At 45.3% G+C, this 16,235-nt stretch overlaps 1 protein-coding gene across 13 annotated transcripts in view; it reads right to left on the bottom strand.

Annotated features, from left to right (window-relative positions):
- CACNA1D (calcium voltage-gated channel subunit alpha1 D) overlaps positions 1–16,235 on the bottom strand; it is a 286,013-nt gene that overhangs the window by 120,523 nt on the left and 149,255 nt on the right. For 8 of the 13 annotated variants that reach the window (XM_084902879.1, XM_084902877.1, XM_084902874.1 and 5 more), the window contains exons 6-8: positions 15,691–15,843; positions 14,978–15,174; positions 8,030–8,133 (exon numbers count right to left, since the gene is read on the bottom strand). In XM_084902879.1, the coding sequence (XP_084759005.1) occupies positions 8,030–8,133; positions 14,978–15,174; positions 15,691–15,843 (454 nt within the window). Of the gene's footprint in view, positions 1–8,029; positions 8,134–8,714; positions 8,819–14,977; positions 15,175–15,690; positions 15,844–16,235 lie in introns of all 13 variants that reach the window. The other 5 variants (XM_084902872.1, XM_084902873.1, XM_084902878.1 and 2 more) reach the window with 1 other exon arrangement.

Genomic DNA, 16,235 nt, shown 5'->3' on the forward strand with positions numbered 1-16,235 from the left:
GGAAAAAACGCCAGCTTTACAGTTGTTTACGGTGAAAGGTTCCCTCCAGCACCGTTACTATGTTGTGGCTGACAGTGGATTAGAATGGTCCTAATTTGGTCTCCCCACATCCAGTCTTGTACGACCCATCTAGTCCGTTCACACTGCTGCAGCCAGAGTGGTTGTTATATGCAGATTTTTCCAAAACTTGATCAAGAAAATGTTAAAACATTCATAAAAGTATAAACGACTATATAGTGAACACCTAAATGCCTACCACTTAGATTCCACAATTAACATTTTCTACATTTTTTTTTTATCACCTTCCTATCCCATCTTCTATTCGGAAGCATTGTAACGTAAACTGAAGGCATCAGAACACAGAACAAAAAATCATTAAATGAGGGAATTCAAGTCAATTTTTCTTAAGTTTAAGCCGAAGGAAAAGGTGATCTAGCAAGACTGTCTGCTTATTAGTCTGTTATGTTGAACCCAACCAGGTGACACTGGATCAGCCCTACATACGGCCTCCAGGCCAAACGTACCTGTCCTCGTCCACACTGCGGAGGAACAAAGTCATTAAAGAAAGTCCCCCGCAGGAAACAAATGCACAGTTTCTCAGTGGTGTCCTAGAGAGTCTACGTTCTCGTGACGCTGTGGGTCCATACCTTTATTCCAGCCTCGGACAGACCCTGCTGAATCTCAGAGCTTTGCTTTGTTTCCAATGAAACCTTTTTTCACAATATCTTGTTTAAAACCAGACAGTGCCCAACAACTCACTCTGTGCCTCTCCCTGCGTGTTCTCATTTCACACACCGGGGCAGGGACGATGGCTCTCCTTTGCGGTGTGGGGCCCGTGAACACTGTGTCATACAGCAGGAAGGCACTGATGTCTGGGGTGCATGCATTTGCTGAAATATTAAAATGAAACTCCAGAAAAGGGGCACATGCTAAACTTCAGTAAAAAAGAGTTCCCTATACCGTGGACATGCCAGTCTTTGCACACTGAGCTGCCTTGCTCTACCAATATGTGATCTGGGCAAGCAATTTTATCAGCCTGAACAAGAAGAAAAATTATATAGAAGGAGGGGAAAAACTAGCAGCGGTTGACACTAGCATAGCATCTTTGAGGCAATCTTCAAAAATGTTTCTCACAAGAAGTAAAATTATTAAATTCATAAATATCCCTCCCACTGTAAAAAGTGATAGCAATTGTTAATGCCACCGATCCAACAGGGAACACGGGAAAATGATGGCTTTAATTTCAACCGTTAAAGTACAGGCGGCTTTATAGAGAGCCGGCTCTGTGCGTGAAGGCACCGCGATGAATTCTCTTCCCCTGGGACTTGAGACCAACAGACGAAACAGCCTGCCCTGCAACACGGATGCCCTCAACTACCTCTCCCGTCTCCTGAGGTGCACACCCACCAACCAGAGTGTGGTGGAGGGAATGCTGCCGATGGAGCCGCCGCTTAGGTTAGGACTAGAGCTCTCCATCGGCAAAGTGGGTGCCCAGAGGTGCCTCCTGGGCTCTCAGAGGCCTTTGCCAGGCAGTAGATAGAGGAACTTGGTCGGGGACAGATGATAGCCACAGCTGACAAGTGAGAGCGTGCTACTGAATCTGCTGCTAGTGCCTGGCTGCCGTCCACTGCTGTTGCCAGGGAAACAGACGTCAGCTTGATGGAAACAAGGATCAGCGAAAACTTTCACTTACCTCGTTTCCACTGATCCCGACAGCCATTTCTATGGAAACAGTAGCCGCGAGCCAGTGGCAGAGAGGTTACCACTCACTTGTTAATGTCAGGTGTGGCTACCAGCCTGTGCACTTCAGGTACCAGGGTACCAGCAGCACCAGCATCCAGCTGCCGGCTACCCCCGACAGACAGCCTTTTAACTCTGCAACAAGAAAGTTCAGTGTTTAAAAGTATAGAGAAATGTCTAGCTCGGTTCTCTATCTGAAAAAGGAAGTTAGCATTCTTCCACCTGTGGCTGAAGCGGCGCCTGACCTCTTGTTCTACCAAAGCCAAACCTTGTGAAGTTATTAGAGGACATGGGTCTCTCCCCCAGCTTCCGCCTCCGTTCACGACATCACTTCCAAGTTCAAGAAAAGAGACGTCCGACAGTGTGAACACATCTTTTACATATTAACCTAGACAAGCCAAATTCAGATCCAGCTATACGTTGGGAAGTATTTTGCTATAAGTGATCATTAGGGGTGTCTTTTTCTGGAATTCTGGCAGCCTGATCATCACTAATTACACACAGGAAACCTTTTTTTATTTTTATTTTATTTTATTTTATTTTATTTTATTTTTTTATTTTATTTTTTTATTATTTTATTTTATTTTATTTTATTTTATTTTATTTTATTATTTTATTTTATTTTATTTTATTTTATTTTATTTTATTGTAAAAACTATCTACAAAGAACCCTCCAAGATGACTTTGTTTTTCTTAGTCTGTTGATCAAGATAGGAAATTCATTCATGAACTCAGTACAGTTTTATTCTGTAATACAGTGGTAACCAGGCATACTGATTTCCTGGTTAATCCCATGACCTAACAATATGCCTTTCAATGTTGTAAGCAACTCAGCTACCCTCTTAAGATGCAGGTTATGTCAGAGGGGTGTGTATGAGAGAAATTCTGTTGTTCCTTTTCTATCAGCAGAGGCTGGTCAAGTGCTGAATGAGAGCCAAATCTAATCCCACTCATGAATAATGCATAAGAGTGCCTGTTCCCAGAGCATATGTTGCCACTTAGAAACGATTCACAAGCAAGAGAAACACCATCTACCTTAAGAGGTTTTGCCTCCTCTGCCAACATTCAAGGGGAAGAAATCAGAGGCACTCTCTGATTTAACACAACTCATGAGGGTGTGAATTTTAATGGACCAGGGTACAAATGATGATGCCCAAATCTGCTCCTATTCTATGTAATTCTGATAAAATTTAGTTGACAATCCCAGCACTGCCCCCACTGTCCCTCCCCAATCTCCACACATCAGCAGTTACCACAGAAAGCACCCAGTTCTGGGTCTCAGTCTAGGCCCTGGAATCCAATGCGATTAGAATGGGCAATCGGAAGGATGGGATAGTGAAATTCAGAATCATCACCTGGTTTGAAAATGGCTCTTCTATAATACTTCACTTCATCCACGTCCCCACAGAACTTCTAAAGTTAAGATAAACAGGCCTCCAGTCATATAAAATTAGATTAGTGATTTTAAAAGAGAACCTGTGACCTGGTAGACTTGCAACTTAGTGGGGCACAAAGACACAAATTAATTTAGAGCTGAACGATGTTGAATTTATAGACATGGGTTTAATTTACATTCAATCTAATGTCATAAAATCTGATTTACAAAGAGCATTTATCTTCCAACAATATACAAGAACTGCTTACAAAAAGAAGTGGTTTAAATGTTTTTTCATAAGAGATTGACAAAAACCACAGCTTTGAATTCATGGGCAAATTACAAATGATTTTCATCTTTCTTTAAAGCAGGCCCAGGAGGTGGCTTATGCAGTAATATTCTTTAGTAATCACTGGCTATGTCATCATATATATATATATATATATATATATATATATATATATATATATAAAACACTTTAAAGTATAACTTTGACTTTTCATTAATTCAGGCCTACCTTGGCCTACAATTATTAATTGGTTTAAAAGGACTGAGCTAATTAGATTTTCCTTACATCCCATTAACTAATAATATGCCTTATACAATCTTACTTGAGCCATCACAACATGACCAAGCACTGTACACTCTTGCTCAATGAATCCTCATTTCACAGACAGGGAAAGTAAGACTCAAAGAGGTTAAGTCATTTGCCCCAAAGCTCATGTGGTAAAAGGCAGAGCAAAGATGCAGGTCTTGGTGATCCAACTCTAAAGCCAGTGTGTTTAACCACTATGCTACAGAAATGCCATTACCTACCCCTATTTGTGGCCAAAAACAAAAAAAAACAAACACTGTCAAACATAATTTCAATCTCAATGACTCAGAACTTGACAAAGAACCTCCACAGCCTTCTCGTGGAGGGCACAGAGCACAGTAGTAACATGTGTTCCAAGCACGTTTTTCTGGTCACTTTCTGGGAAATCCAGAGAAGGGGACCCTTTAGGTAATTTCCAATGAACCCCAGGGGAGGGGGCAAAGACTTAATGCACAGATACATTAGATGAGTAAAACTCTATTTTTTGAAGCACTTGTACATTCCTGAGCGGATTGAAAGCCAGCACCCTGTAGGAAGGTGGATGGTGGGTTGTCCCTGTGTGAGGGATGAGGAGACTAAGTGACATCTCAGACTTACTGTGTGACACTGGTTGGACCGAAACCCAGGTCTCCTAGTTCCCTTCTCACCTACCAGTCCCTCCTCGGGGCCTGGACCCCAGCTCTGGGGACCATGCTGGCTCATGACAGGTGTGCCCAGCACCAGGCGGGTCCTGCGGGTGCAGAACAGAGCCCACTGCCTATGGCGCCCTTTCCCCTGGGAGTCTGGCAATGATGCCAGAGAAACAAAGCACCGAAGCACCAACACGCTCTCTTATTTTGTCTATTTACCAACAAACACCTCAACAGAGACAAGGAGTTAAATGAACAATTTTAAAAGTGAAAAAATCACGAAGCTTCTAAAAAGCCAGCACGGCGGCTGACGTGGCCTGCCTGAATTGTAGATTTAACTGAGACATGCCTTCTAGTCACTGGTCATAACAGGCCCATCTCCTCAATGACAACTTAATGTGAAGCTGCCACGTAAGCTAGACAGCTCGGCTCCTCCCGCAGCTCCCTGTCCTCAGAGGCCAAGGTCTTCGTCTGCTCAGGCCTGGCTACAGGGGGTGCAGTTTGCAAACTTCGTACTCACCTTGAGGAAAAGGGTCTGCTGTGAAACCAAAGATGTTTCCAAAGCATCAACCTTAGAATGCTTTCAGAATGCACCAGCCACAAATCAAGTGGCAGATTAAAATCTGTTCAAGAATAAATAGGATGGCCTGGCCACGCCAAATCTGAGACGGAGCCAAGGAGCAGAAACAGATACTTCCCTGTGGCCAACAGGCTTAAAGACACACATCATTTCATGATTCTGTATCAGAAAGCCACAGCAGGGTCTTAACTTCCTACACTAGGAGTCTTGTTTCAGCGCTTTTGGGATTCCGTTTGTATTGGCCTCATGGCCTTGAGGGGCTCTGCAATGTAAGTTGTCTTCCTTTTAAGGTTTACATCCTGCTGGTGTTGTCATCTCTGTAAAAATTGTGAAGAAGAACCCTAAGACTAAAATGAAAAGTGTTTTGAATTTGCTTGAACAAGATGAATAGAAGGCACCCATTTTGATTTCCAGTTGCCTTGGGGGAAAGCCAAGGGGAGGTGGCTGGCAGAGAGCTGCAGGTCACGGCCAGGGCAGGTGGGAGCCCGCCAGCTCCTCCTGTGTTTCCCCGACAGAGGCCTCATCATCTTCCAAGACCCACTGACAGCCCTCGGTCCACACCTCTCCTCCAGCTCTGCCCGCCTGCACTGCTTAACGCTAGTCTCCCCGCCAGACAGTGAACGTCTGAACACCGGGCCTCTGTCTGTTGCTCAGACATCCTGGCACCCCTGGCCTCTGGCCCGGAGCCGGGCACTCAGCGGAACTCGGGATACGCTGGCCAAATGAGCCAACAGGCTGACAGGCTCTGCTCTGCAGACGTGGTTCTCACTTCCCACAAAAGGCCCCCCAGCACCTCCTACCCAAGTGGCTTCTGGTGGAGTAGAGTCCGTATGCAGCCCACGGACACATGCACCCATGGGGGAAGTCACTAGCAAGTCGAGTCTCAGGTTTTATTTTAAAATGTATACATCGTTTGCCTTCTCCTTCAGAAGGGATCTAGTTTTGTTTTGATACAAAAATGTTTTTTAAGTTATTTTCAATTAAATTTCCCCCCCAAAAAATACAGTTGGGTAAACTGGTTGTTCCATTGTTTGATCCCCAGGTCTGGGTACCCCACCGTGGGGTGTATATTTAATGCCCACCTTTCTCACGAGGAGCCCCTCCTCCCAGCTTTTCCTCCTTTCTTTTTTAAGCAGCTTCCCCGTGCCAGGGCGCCTGGCCGCTCCGCGGAGCTCGGAGATAAGGCACGTCCCCGGCGCTGTTGAAACTAGTGGTTTCCATGGCCTCAGTCAGTTTGGTTGGGTTTAGGAGACATGAGGCGCCAAGGAAGTCACAACAGAATTGCTGTTGACCTTGGACTGGCTGCTCCCGCGGCAGAGTTAAGTACGATGCTGTTTCTCCAGGGGTAATTTCCACCCTCAAACCCCACCACCAGCCTGAGCCACAGAGGATCACTAGGAGGAGGGCACTTTAAAGGTGTAAGTGAAAGAGCATGAGGCTCGAGGAGCCACTTCTCTGTAGAACAAAGCTTTGCTATGGGTGGGGGGGAGGGGGGTCCAGGGCATGTTTCCACCCCCCAACTCAGTCCCAGCCCCCCAACCCCCCCAGCTCGCCGCACTGGAAGGCATGCTGCTGGGGCTGCTGGGCCCTAGGTAGGCCTTCATGTATGAAACCGACCCCCTGGGTCAAGGAGAATTCCAAATCCTTACCCGCTGCAAACAGGCAGGCAGGCAGGCGGGAGGGAGGTGGGGAGGGGAGCAGAGATGGACAGCTGGCTCGGCTTTCTGCTCTGAGAAAAAAGTGACAGAGGTCTCTCCACTGACTCAGCGTTACATGAAGACATCATTTGCCCAAGACACAAGCCCCACAAGCTCCGAAAGTGGGAGATAAAGGGAGTGACAAGAGGAAGATAAACGCACTCGGAAACAAATCCATCAGCAGTGTTTCCTGAGGACATCTGCAGTCAGTGAGTAACACAGTTCCCTGGGAGGTGGAACTGGGCCTCCAGCAGCACCCAGCACCCCCTGCAGGCCCCCAACAGTTACATCCCCCCCCCACCACCATTGGAGCCACTTCTGAGAGAGCCTCGACAGTTCCGGTCCCTTCCCTAGGGTACTTACTCCCCTTTTTGGGGTACCTGCAGGACAGTGAGGTGGCATAGCTGCCCCGAGGTAGGGCAGAGCCCAGAGATACCTGAGTCCCAGGCTCCCCTGAGCCAATCTCCCCTGAGCCCTCTCTATAGAAGGTAAGTAAAATGAAATTCCAAAAACAGTGATGGAGGGACAAGGACCATGATAAGACCAAAAAACATGTATGTGCAGCCCTGGCCAGTTTTGCTCACTAGTTAGAGCATCAGCCCACAAATCAAAGGGTCATGGATTCGATTCCCAGTCAAGGGCACATACCTGGGTTGCAGATTCAATCCCCATCCTCCACCCCCCAGTTGGGGTGGGTACAGGAGGCAACCAATGGATATTTCTTTCCCTGTCTTTCCCTCCCTTCCCCCCCCCCCAAAAAAAAAATCAATGGAAAAATATCCTCAGGTAAGTATTAACAAAACAAAAATGCATGTGCAAAAGCTGATCATTACTCGATATTAAAGAAAGAAAGATTCTACTAATTAAGATTAAAGATGAATTAGAGGGAAAATTCTTCCAGTGACAGCAGCAGAAAACCAAGCTGATCAACAATCCCGAGAGAAGGATGTTAAGATTCTGAAATTTGTCCAGTATTTGTATGCTAACCTAGACTTATTTCTCCTTCACAATGAAATCTAAAACACCCTGGAAATATGCATGATTACTTCAAAGGGGCAGGTTATGCACCAATGGGAATAAAACTATAAAGGACGCCCTTTGCTGGGGGGAGACCCAGGTCAGGACTCCTTTTCCTCACTGGTAATCCACTTCTGCACTTCAGCAAATTAATGCAACTGGCTTCAGGGAAACGTTCTCATTAAATTAATAGTGTTTGGCAAGCATCAGAAACACAGAACCCCACAGACAGATAGATACAGGCAGGAAGAATCACAGTTCAATCCAAAAGCCACACACGGAGAAACATCAGAGTCCACACGCATGCAGGGGAGCCTCGGGGGCAACGGGGGGGACACACACAGCCGCCCCCGCACACGAGGCAGCAGAATGGGCAACATGAATCCAACTGCTTACCCACTAAGGACACCAAGAACCAGGTTAAGGACGAAAAATGAGCCAAGGATTATCAGACTAACAAAATACACCCATGGCCATTCCCATCCTATCGCATCATTTACCTGTAAAATGTAAGGAGATCAGTTATCAGTTATCTATTTACTAAAGAGCGGAGCCCCAGGAGCAGCTGCCAAACCACGTGGGGCTTTGGTGGAAGGTCAGTGCCCCTAGGGCGAGAACCCACCCAGGGCCATCCGTTTTTTGTTTTTTATTTTGTCTTCACATAAGGATAAGTTCTGCTGCGGAAGTCGGGCCTACCAAAAGTCTGCTGGGACCAGCTCATTTAGCGACTGTTTTGTACCAATTCATCTGCATTACATTTGGATCCAGACCAGTAAAGCAATTATAAATGTGTCTCATTTTAGGACAGACAAAAGGGCAAGCAATGGAAAGTATTTAAGTCCCAAGCAACAGTGCTGATTAGCTCCTGGTCAATAACTATTCTATCGCTTCCTCGCATGAAGGCTGGTGGGGTTCCAGGAACCGCCGTGACTTGGGAAGGCCCGGCAGAGAACGAGCATCTTAGAGGACATGCGAGGCCTGGCACCCACCCACCCACCCTCGGCCCCATCTAGCAAAGCCTGTGTGGTCTTGGCAACTGTCCTCAGGGCTCTGCTTTCAAGATGAAAGAGGTGTAGCTTACCCGCTCAATACACCAAGTACAAGATTTAGTACGAAAAATGACCCAAAGATGACGAGACTGACAAAATACACCCAGGGCAATTCAAATCCCATAGCATCATTCATCTGTAAGAAACAAGATGGTCTCATAGGGGAGGGTTAATAAGGGAATACAGTCAGGAGAGAGGGTCACATTAGAGACAGCATTTTATACATTTAATGAAACATTTACTTAGATTCAAATTAGAGACAACAGTAGCCAATACATATTCATTATATCACACACACACACACACACACACACGCGCGCGCGCGCGCGCGCGCGCACACAGTCATCAAAGCTTTAAGGGTAAATGAGAGCCAACTTCGGCCACCGGCAGGGCAATCCTCTGGGATTTGGCTTTTCCTCCCAGGAAGCTGCCACCGTTAGGGATTTCCTGAAAGGATCGTGGTAGAGGACAAAACTCTTGCTTTGCTGAAAATTATTTCCTCCTCTGTCCAAGTTGTTAGTGCTTTTTTTGCTTTTGAAATTTGGGATGGTGGAAAAGTCTTAGTTATAGAGACAAACTAGCAACATTTGACTTTATAAATTCTATTCTTTAAAAAAAAGCTAAAATAATAACTTTCCATTGGGAGCCAACCTCTCCAAGGAAATCTAACCCGCCCTAATTCTGGATGGCCCTCAGTCAGTAAGCCACGCACGGCTAAATGCAAAGACGACGAGCGCTCAGAAGTCAGCGAGCTGACCTACTCCAGGGTGCTCTGGGGAGTGAGATTTTCACGCCTGCACCACAGGAAGGACCCAGGAGAAGGAGAGCACTATCCCCCACACCTACCCTGGATGACCCAACCTAGAAACCTGTGGATAAAGCTTTCTCTAGAGGAACCCCATGCCCCACTGTGGGACAAGCTGCTGTGGGACAGTCAGACATGGCCTTCCCAACAGATACCCCCAGGAGGGTTTGGTCATGAGCAGCTTTCCTGCTGGAGCAAACAGGAGCTTTAAGGCTCACGGCCAGATGGAATTTTCCAACAGCACAGGTCAGTGTTAACTTGGGCAAATGCTTCTCCCAGGAAGGAGATGCTAAGGACCAGTTGGGGACAACAGAAATGGGCCCAGGCCCGACTTTGCTAGGATACCCAGCATCTCCAGCAGACAGAACAGTACCTAGACTGGGCCGATTCGTGGCTCTGGCCCTGCAGGTGCAGGCACCTCAGCCTTTACGCATGTGCTTTCCTCCACGCTATGTGGCTCCGGGTTTCAGCTTTACAGAATGAGGCTCATGCATCTTACTGTTTGCCTCACACAGAAGCCAAACAGGAAAAGATAACATTAAAAAAAAAAATTACCTAGCATCTGTTACTGAAGTCTAGGGAAAGGGCATTAAGTCCCTTATGAAACACCTGTTTGGCCACATGAAAACTGATGTGCTTAATAGAACTCATATCAGTCTGCACATCTTACATTGGCAATTAGTGTAATGAATGAGCCAGGGCCATGGCTGCAACTGTTGATCTAATTAAGCTGGATAAACTAGCTTCAGCAGGAAGGCAGAGGATAATTCTTCCAAAGCAACTCACCACCAAACTTATTTAAAAACCCATGTGTGGAGGACAAGAAAACAGGCTGCTTGGGGTAGTGGCCAGAGCCCAGCCTGGAGGCAGGACCGTCCACAGGGACCTCTCTGGGCCTGTTTCCTCTCTGTTGGAACAGGAGTATGTGTGACAGGAGAGAGCATGTTCACAGGATGGGAGAGAGCTGTCCAAAGCCCAGGATTCCCATCAGGAGAGACCTTGCTTTTCAACAACTCTGGCCAAGTCAGTGGGACTGAGCCCTCGGCTTCACCCCCTCGTTTGGGCCTCAGTTTTGTGTTGTCTGCTCCATTTGGGAGGAAACTTCTATTTTTAAGGAGAGACCTTTATGATTTCTTAGGAGTGTTTGACAGATTCAGATTTGCTCAAATCAGAAATATCACTTGGAATGATCACTGGAGGCTGGGGGCAAGGCTACATCTACACAAAGGCCATAGGAGACCCTAATCCCCAGACATCGGGGAAGAGAGGCAGAGCTCAAGCTTTGAGGGCAATCTTTCTCCCGACTAACCCTTCTCAACCCAGTCTCTTCTCAGAGGCTAGTGTTTCCCAGGCCTTATATACACAGGACAAATCAGAAGTGGCAAGCTGTTCCCCAAAATACCCACATGAAAATAGAGACACTAGTTGGGATTTTTGTCTGCAAGGTCTTTATCCACAATGGGGAAATGGGTATGAGCTGAAGCATTTCAATTTAGATTGCTTTTTGAAATATTTATCTCAGAGTTATCATGTGGAGCCACCTGGTGCCCAGGGAATACTATTCTATTGAGTGTCAGTTTTCCCTTACTTCAAAGGTTGAAATGCATATTCATGTCTCCAATTAAAGGCCATTTTAAAACTACTAGAAACACCACTGGATACAGTTGGGATGCTGGTTGTAGACCCCCTGAGCATGGAATAAGAGAAAGGTACAGGAAGGCAAGCACTTGGCCAACTAGAGAGGAATTCCCAGGTATCCTGAAGGAAGTCAATGGTCAAGTTGACCATGAGAATTCCCCGTTAGAGCCTGACAGCCAGTAACTCCATGGTGCCTTCACTGAAAAGAGCTTGGCAATAAGGCAAGCGGCCATATATAATTTACATGGACAGCTCTCTCCTGAAACCAATACTTTTTAAATTAACTTCTTACATTCAAAAATATGTCCTCTGAGTTGAAGTGGGGGGGGGGGAGAATCATGTAGTCTTATTCTGCATCTTAAAGACAACAAAAGTAAAGCCTAAAGAGCCCCAGTGACGTGTCCAAGGTCAAACACCAAGCCCTAGCCCAGCCCTAACGTTCTTCCCTTACACTACACCCTTCTGCCTCTGTGGTCAACAAATGCCTGTGGGTCAGATGACAGTTAATTATGTTTATGGAACTCAATTTATAAAAGCTCCATTAATAACTTTTTTCCACCAGAGTTAATAATCCCACTCCCCACACATCCATATGGCTCTGTTCTAAGTGTGTGTTTCTGAATATCGGGCCTACCTGTACTTTCCTTCTCAGGACCATTTGCAAGACTCTCTTGAGATCTGAGGTCTCAATGAGCTTGGGAACGCTGACTGAATATAAACCCGATAAGATGCAACATAATCCCTGGGCAAAGACTTTGTCCACCATATACAAACACCCAAAGGATTGGAAAATTTGCTTGCCATCAATATTTAAAATCAAATCTTTTTAGTTATCTCTTAAGATGTTTCCTTGATACCCTAGTTGTGGGTAAAAATTAATATTTAAATATGGCCCTTCTACACTGAGGCAAAGGGATTTTACACTTGGAGAGTAATAGTAATTAGTATTTGCTGTGCTGGGCATGGATGTTCTCTTCTGGAACAGCTATGTGGCTTCCAGCTGACTGTGGCCCATAGCATATTAAGGAGGCTTGGTGCCTTGCCTGCCTATCTCTAAGATGTAATCAACAGGTATTTAAAAAAAAAAAAAAAAAAAAAAAAAAAACTGATGTGTTTCAGAGACTAAGATCTTGGTGAAGACGGTGGAAGACGTGACTTTGCTGCCCCAAAATGTTATAGAAGGGTAGAGGAATACCAAGGAGAGAGTGCTGGGTTCTAGTCTATACCAGACAAACTATGAGCTGCAGGCCAAGCCCTCCCAGCCACCTGTTTTTGTACAGCATTTGAGCTAAAAACGTCATTTACATTTTTAAATGGTTAAAAAAAAAATCAAAAGAATATTTTATGACACATGAATATTATACAAAATTCAAATTTCAGTTTCCATAAAAATAAATTGTTTCATTAGAAACCAACTGTCTACGTGTTGTCAATGGCTACTTCTGAGCAACCTGGGCAGAGGGCAGAATTGAGTAGTTGTGACACAGACATCACGTCCTGCAAGACCATATTTACTATCTGGCCTCTTACAAAAAAGGAATATATATAGCCAAAACGGTTTGGCTCAGTGGATAGAGCGTCAGCCTGCGGACTGAAAGGTCCCAGGTTCGATTCCGGTCAAGGGCATGTACCTTGGTTGCGGGCACATCCCCAGTGGGGGGCATGCAGGAGGCAGCTAATCGATGTTTCTCTCTCATCGATGTTTCTAGCTCTCTATCCCTCTCTCTTCCTCTCTGTGAAAAATCAATAAAATATATGTTTTTAAAAGCATATATAGCCACATTCTAGATCAAGGACCACAACCTCCTGCTGTAGGACCTAGGGGTTTTCAGTGGTTTCTCTATATTCCACTGTTTCCATCTTCAAAATCCCAGACTTTCTATAAAGGGATATAGGCTGGAATAATATTAATAAGTTATGAGTGCTCCTCCATTGAAATAAAGATGCCATGTAGTTCATAGATACTACAATTACTGTATTGTTAAATTATTAACGCTGATTGTCATATTAACAATAGAGATCATAATTACATGATCTTAGGTGAGACTGAAATGTCCTCAGGAAGGCATGTAGACACTCGTTTCTGGGTACATGGAGTTTTCTCTCCTTTAATCGCACACTCCCAGAGGTTTCACTTGCAGAATGTGCAGAAATATAACATAAAGCATAAAATTGTCCTTTAGTCAAGGCATGTTGGATCAGCAGTGAACAATTTACCATGACTAGACTGAACAACAAAGTGGAGAGGATCACAGATTTTTTTTTTTTAATCAAAATGCTATTTTCTGTACTGTTTTGGGAAGGATTAGAGTTTGGGCTATTTGGATGATACTTTTTGTATTTATCAGAAATTTCAAGGGAAATCTGAGAGTGAGATCTCAACTAATGTAAGCAGGAGTTGTGACTTTTTAAACGATACCAGTGAAAAGGAACCCTTTGCTTAATGTGAGGGTCCCCTTGCATGGCCAGGGTCTTGGCTCATCAAATATAATCTCCCTCCTTTGTCCTCTCCATGGAAGGCTTTGACATATAAATATAAACAACAGATATGCAAACCCACACAGACACACACACACACACACACACTCCTATAACAACAAGGCAAAGGAGAGAATAGGGGAGAAATAAGGAATAACATGTTGGTGCTGCTTAAACCTTATGACCAAACTATACACAAACTTTGGGGTTGAAAATAAAAACATGCCCTCGCTGCCTAACACTGAGGATACAGGGACTTCTATAATCCTGTAAGCATGTGGTCACTGGTGAAGAGAAGCAAAAACCTACTGTAACCATCAGATGCTTGGTTCTCGGAAGTTACAGAGTAATACGAAATCCTATAAAGTGTCTAAATTGGAAAAGCTACATCTCAATCTGCAGGCCTTCTCGCTAGAGACTCCCCATTCAAGCGGCATTGTATTACTAATGAATTGCCTTTTAACAAGTTATTATTGGAATCCTGGTTAATCTCATTTGGATTTTTGGTGTAACCTCAAAATCTACACATCAGCCATTTTCCCCCGGCAAGTCTGTGGCATGGAAAATAATTTCTAAACTTCTGTGCGCTTCTTCAAATTCTACCAAACAAATAAAAACAGACTCGGCTCTGGGAAATGGCCGTTAAAATACTACCACTCTTCGTTCATGGCCAAGCCTCCTGGCACGGTCTGGATCAAGAAGAACCAGAATCCAGCCATCAAAGGGGTGTCCCCCCTGTTTTCACAGCCAGTTGGATGGGTCCCCACTCCATTTCTACCCTCTCTGCCAGGGTCCTTTGGCTCCAAGGAGAAAGGAAGAGAGAGCTAAGGGCTTGTGCTGGGCTGATTTATACTGTACTGAAGAGGCAAGGGAAATATAATAGGGGAAAAACCCATTTGGGCTTTAGGGCTGTGCTAAGTTATGGGAAGCATGAAAGGTATGCAATTTATGTTCCCTATCTTCTGTTTAGGAGACTAATAAAGCAACCTTCCTTTATGTATAAAAGAACAATTTTAGCCCCTGAGGCCTCTTCACCTGGGAAATAACTCCTGGCTCTCTAAGAGCTCAGTGGGGCCGGCCTGGCCTTCCGGCTCCTCCAGACAGGGGCCACTAGGCACACTCAGCAAGCACTCCCCAGGCAGCACAGGGGCCTGGAGGGAGCCAGCACTAGCCTCCTGCTCTCTAGAATGGACACACTAAGGCCCTGAGGAGCAAAGGGGATGCGTCTTGCTGAGTGAAGAGAGGGTCTATTTCCCTTGCCCAAAACACTGACTTCCAGGGTTTCTCTGTCAGCCAACTCCCCGGTGGCTCTAGCTAATGCAGCTGTTATCCAAAGAAAGAGCAGTCCGCCCAGGCCCTCCCCACGCTGCTTACCCAGTAGAGCACGTCTGTCCAGCCCTCCATGGTGATGCACTGGAACACGGTGAGCATAGCAAAGGCAAAGTTATCGAAGTTGGTGATGCCTCCGTTGGGGCCAACCCAGCCGCTCCTGCACTCCGTGCCGTTAACGATACACTGGCGTCCATTCCCTGAGAACGCACACGGCGCTGGGTCCTCTTCGGCTACGATATCTGCAGGCAGAGCAAGAGGGCTTCACCACCCAGCCATGAGCACCAGGACACCCAGGCCGGCGGAGGCCGGGCACCCTTGCTACCTCCCATCTCTGCTGTCTCGGAATCCCACTTGGCCTTCAGGTCCGCGCCACACAGTGCCTCCTCCGTGGAATCTGCCATTTCCTGAGCTCACGGCACCTTTCTCTCCTGGGGCTCTCCCCCTGCGCTCACTGGCAGCTCCTTTCTCAAGCCTGTATACAACGCCACTGATTCGCCTCGTGTTCTAATTTTGGGGGTCCCTCATCTTGCTTGCCAGGACACATTATATAGAAAATTGGGACCAAAAAGGAGATAGATTTATTTTGAATCTAATTCACACTAGGAACTGGCTCAGTAAATTCACTGGTACATTTGGCTTTTTTTTTTTTTCTTTTTTCTTTTCACTCTCATTTTGTTTTAGATTTTTTCTCAAAACCACAAAAGTTGTTTGGGAGGAAATAAAAAGTTGGGTTAGCGACCATTTTCATTACTCACCTGAGTCAGCAAAAAAACATGTTTTGTGCATTTTTCCAATAAAAAGTTCCAATCCTATAATAGCATAGATTATGATTACAAATAATACCAAAAGGGCTATGTGAAGGAGGGGAACCATGGCTTTTATAATGGAGTTCAGGACAACTTGTAAACCTAGGAGAGAGAGAAATAAGTTTGTGAGCCAGGAAGAAACTTCAGTGATGCACATATATATTTCCTAATGGTGTCTGCTTTGCATATGACACACAGTAATAAAACTCAAAGTGATATCTCAAATCTCTTAACTATGATTAATCTGGATGTGAAATACATTAAAATGAAAACTTAAAGATCATCTCATCCAACTTGACAGATGAGGAAGGCCCAGAGAGGGGACTGTCCAATATCAAAGTTAGTCATTCATTCGTGCATTTGTTCATACATTCAACAAAGTTCCTTGAACATCTACCACATGGCAAGCATCAGGTTGGTGCTTCGGGAGAAATGAGGGTGAATTGAATAAGTGCCTTCTCTCAGAGAGCTTATATTCTAGGAGGAGACATATG

This window comes from Pipistrellus hanaki, assembly GCF_964339955.1.
Source record: "Pipistrellus hanaki genome assembly, chromosome: 13".
In the NCBI taxonomy this organism is placed as follows: domain Eukaryota; kingdom Metazoa; phylum Chordata; class Mammalia; order Chiroptera; family Vespertilionidae; genus Pipistrellus; species Pipistrellus hanaki.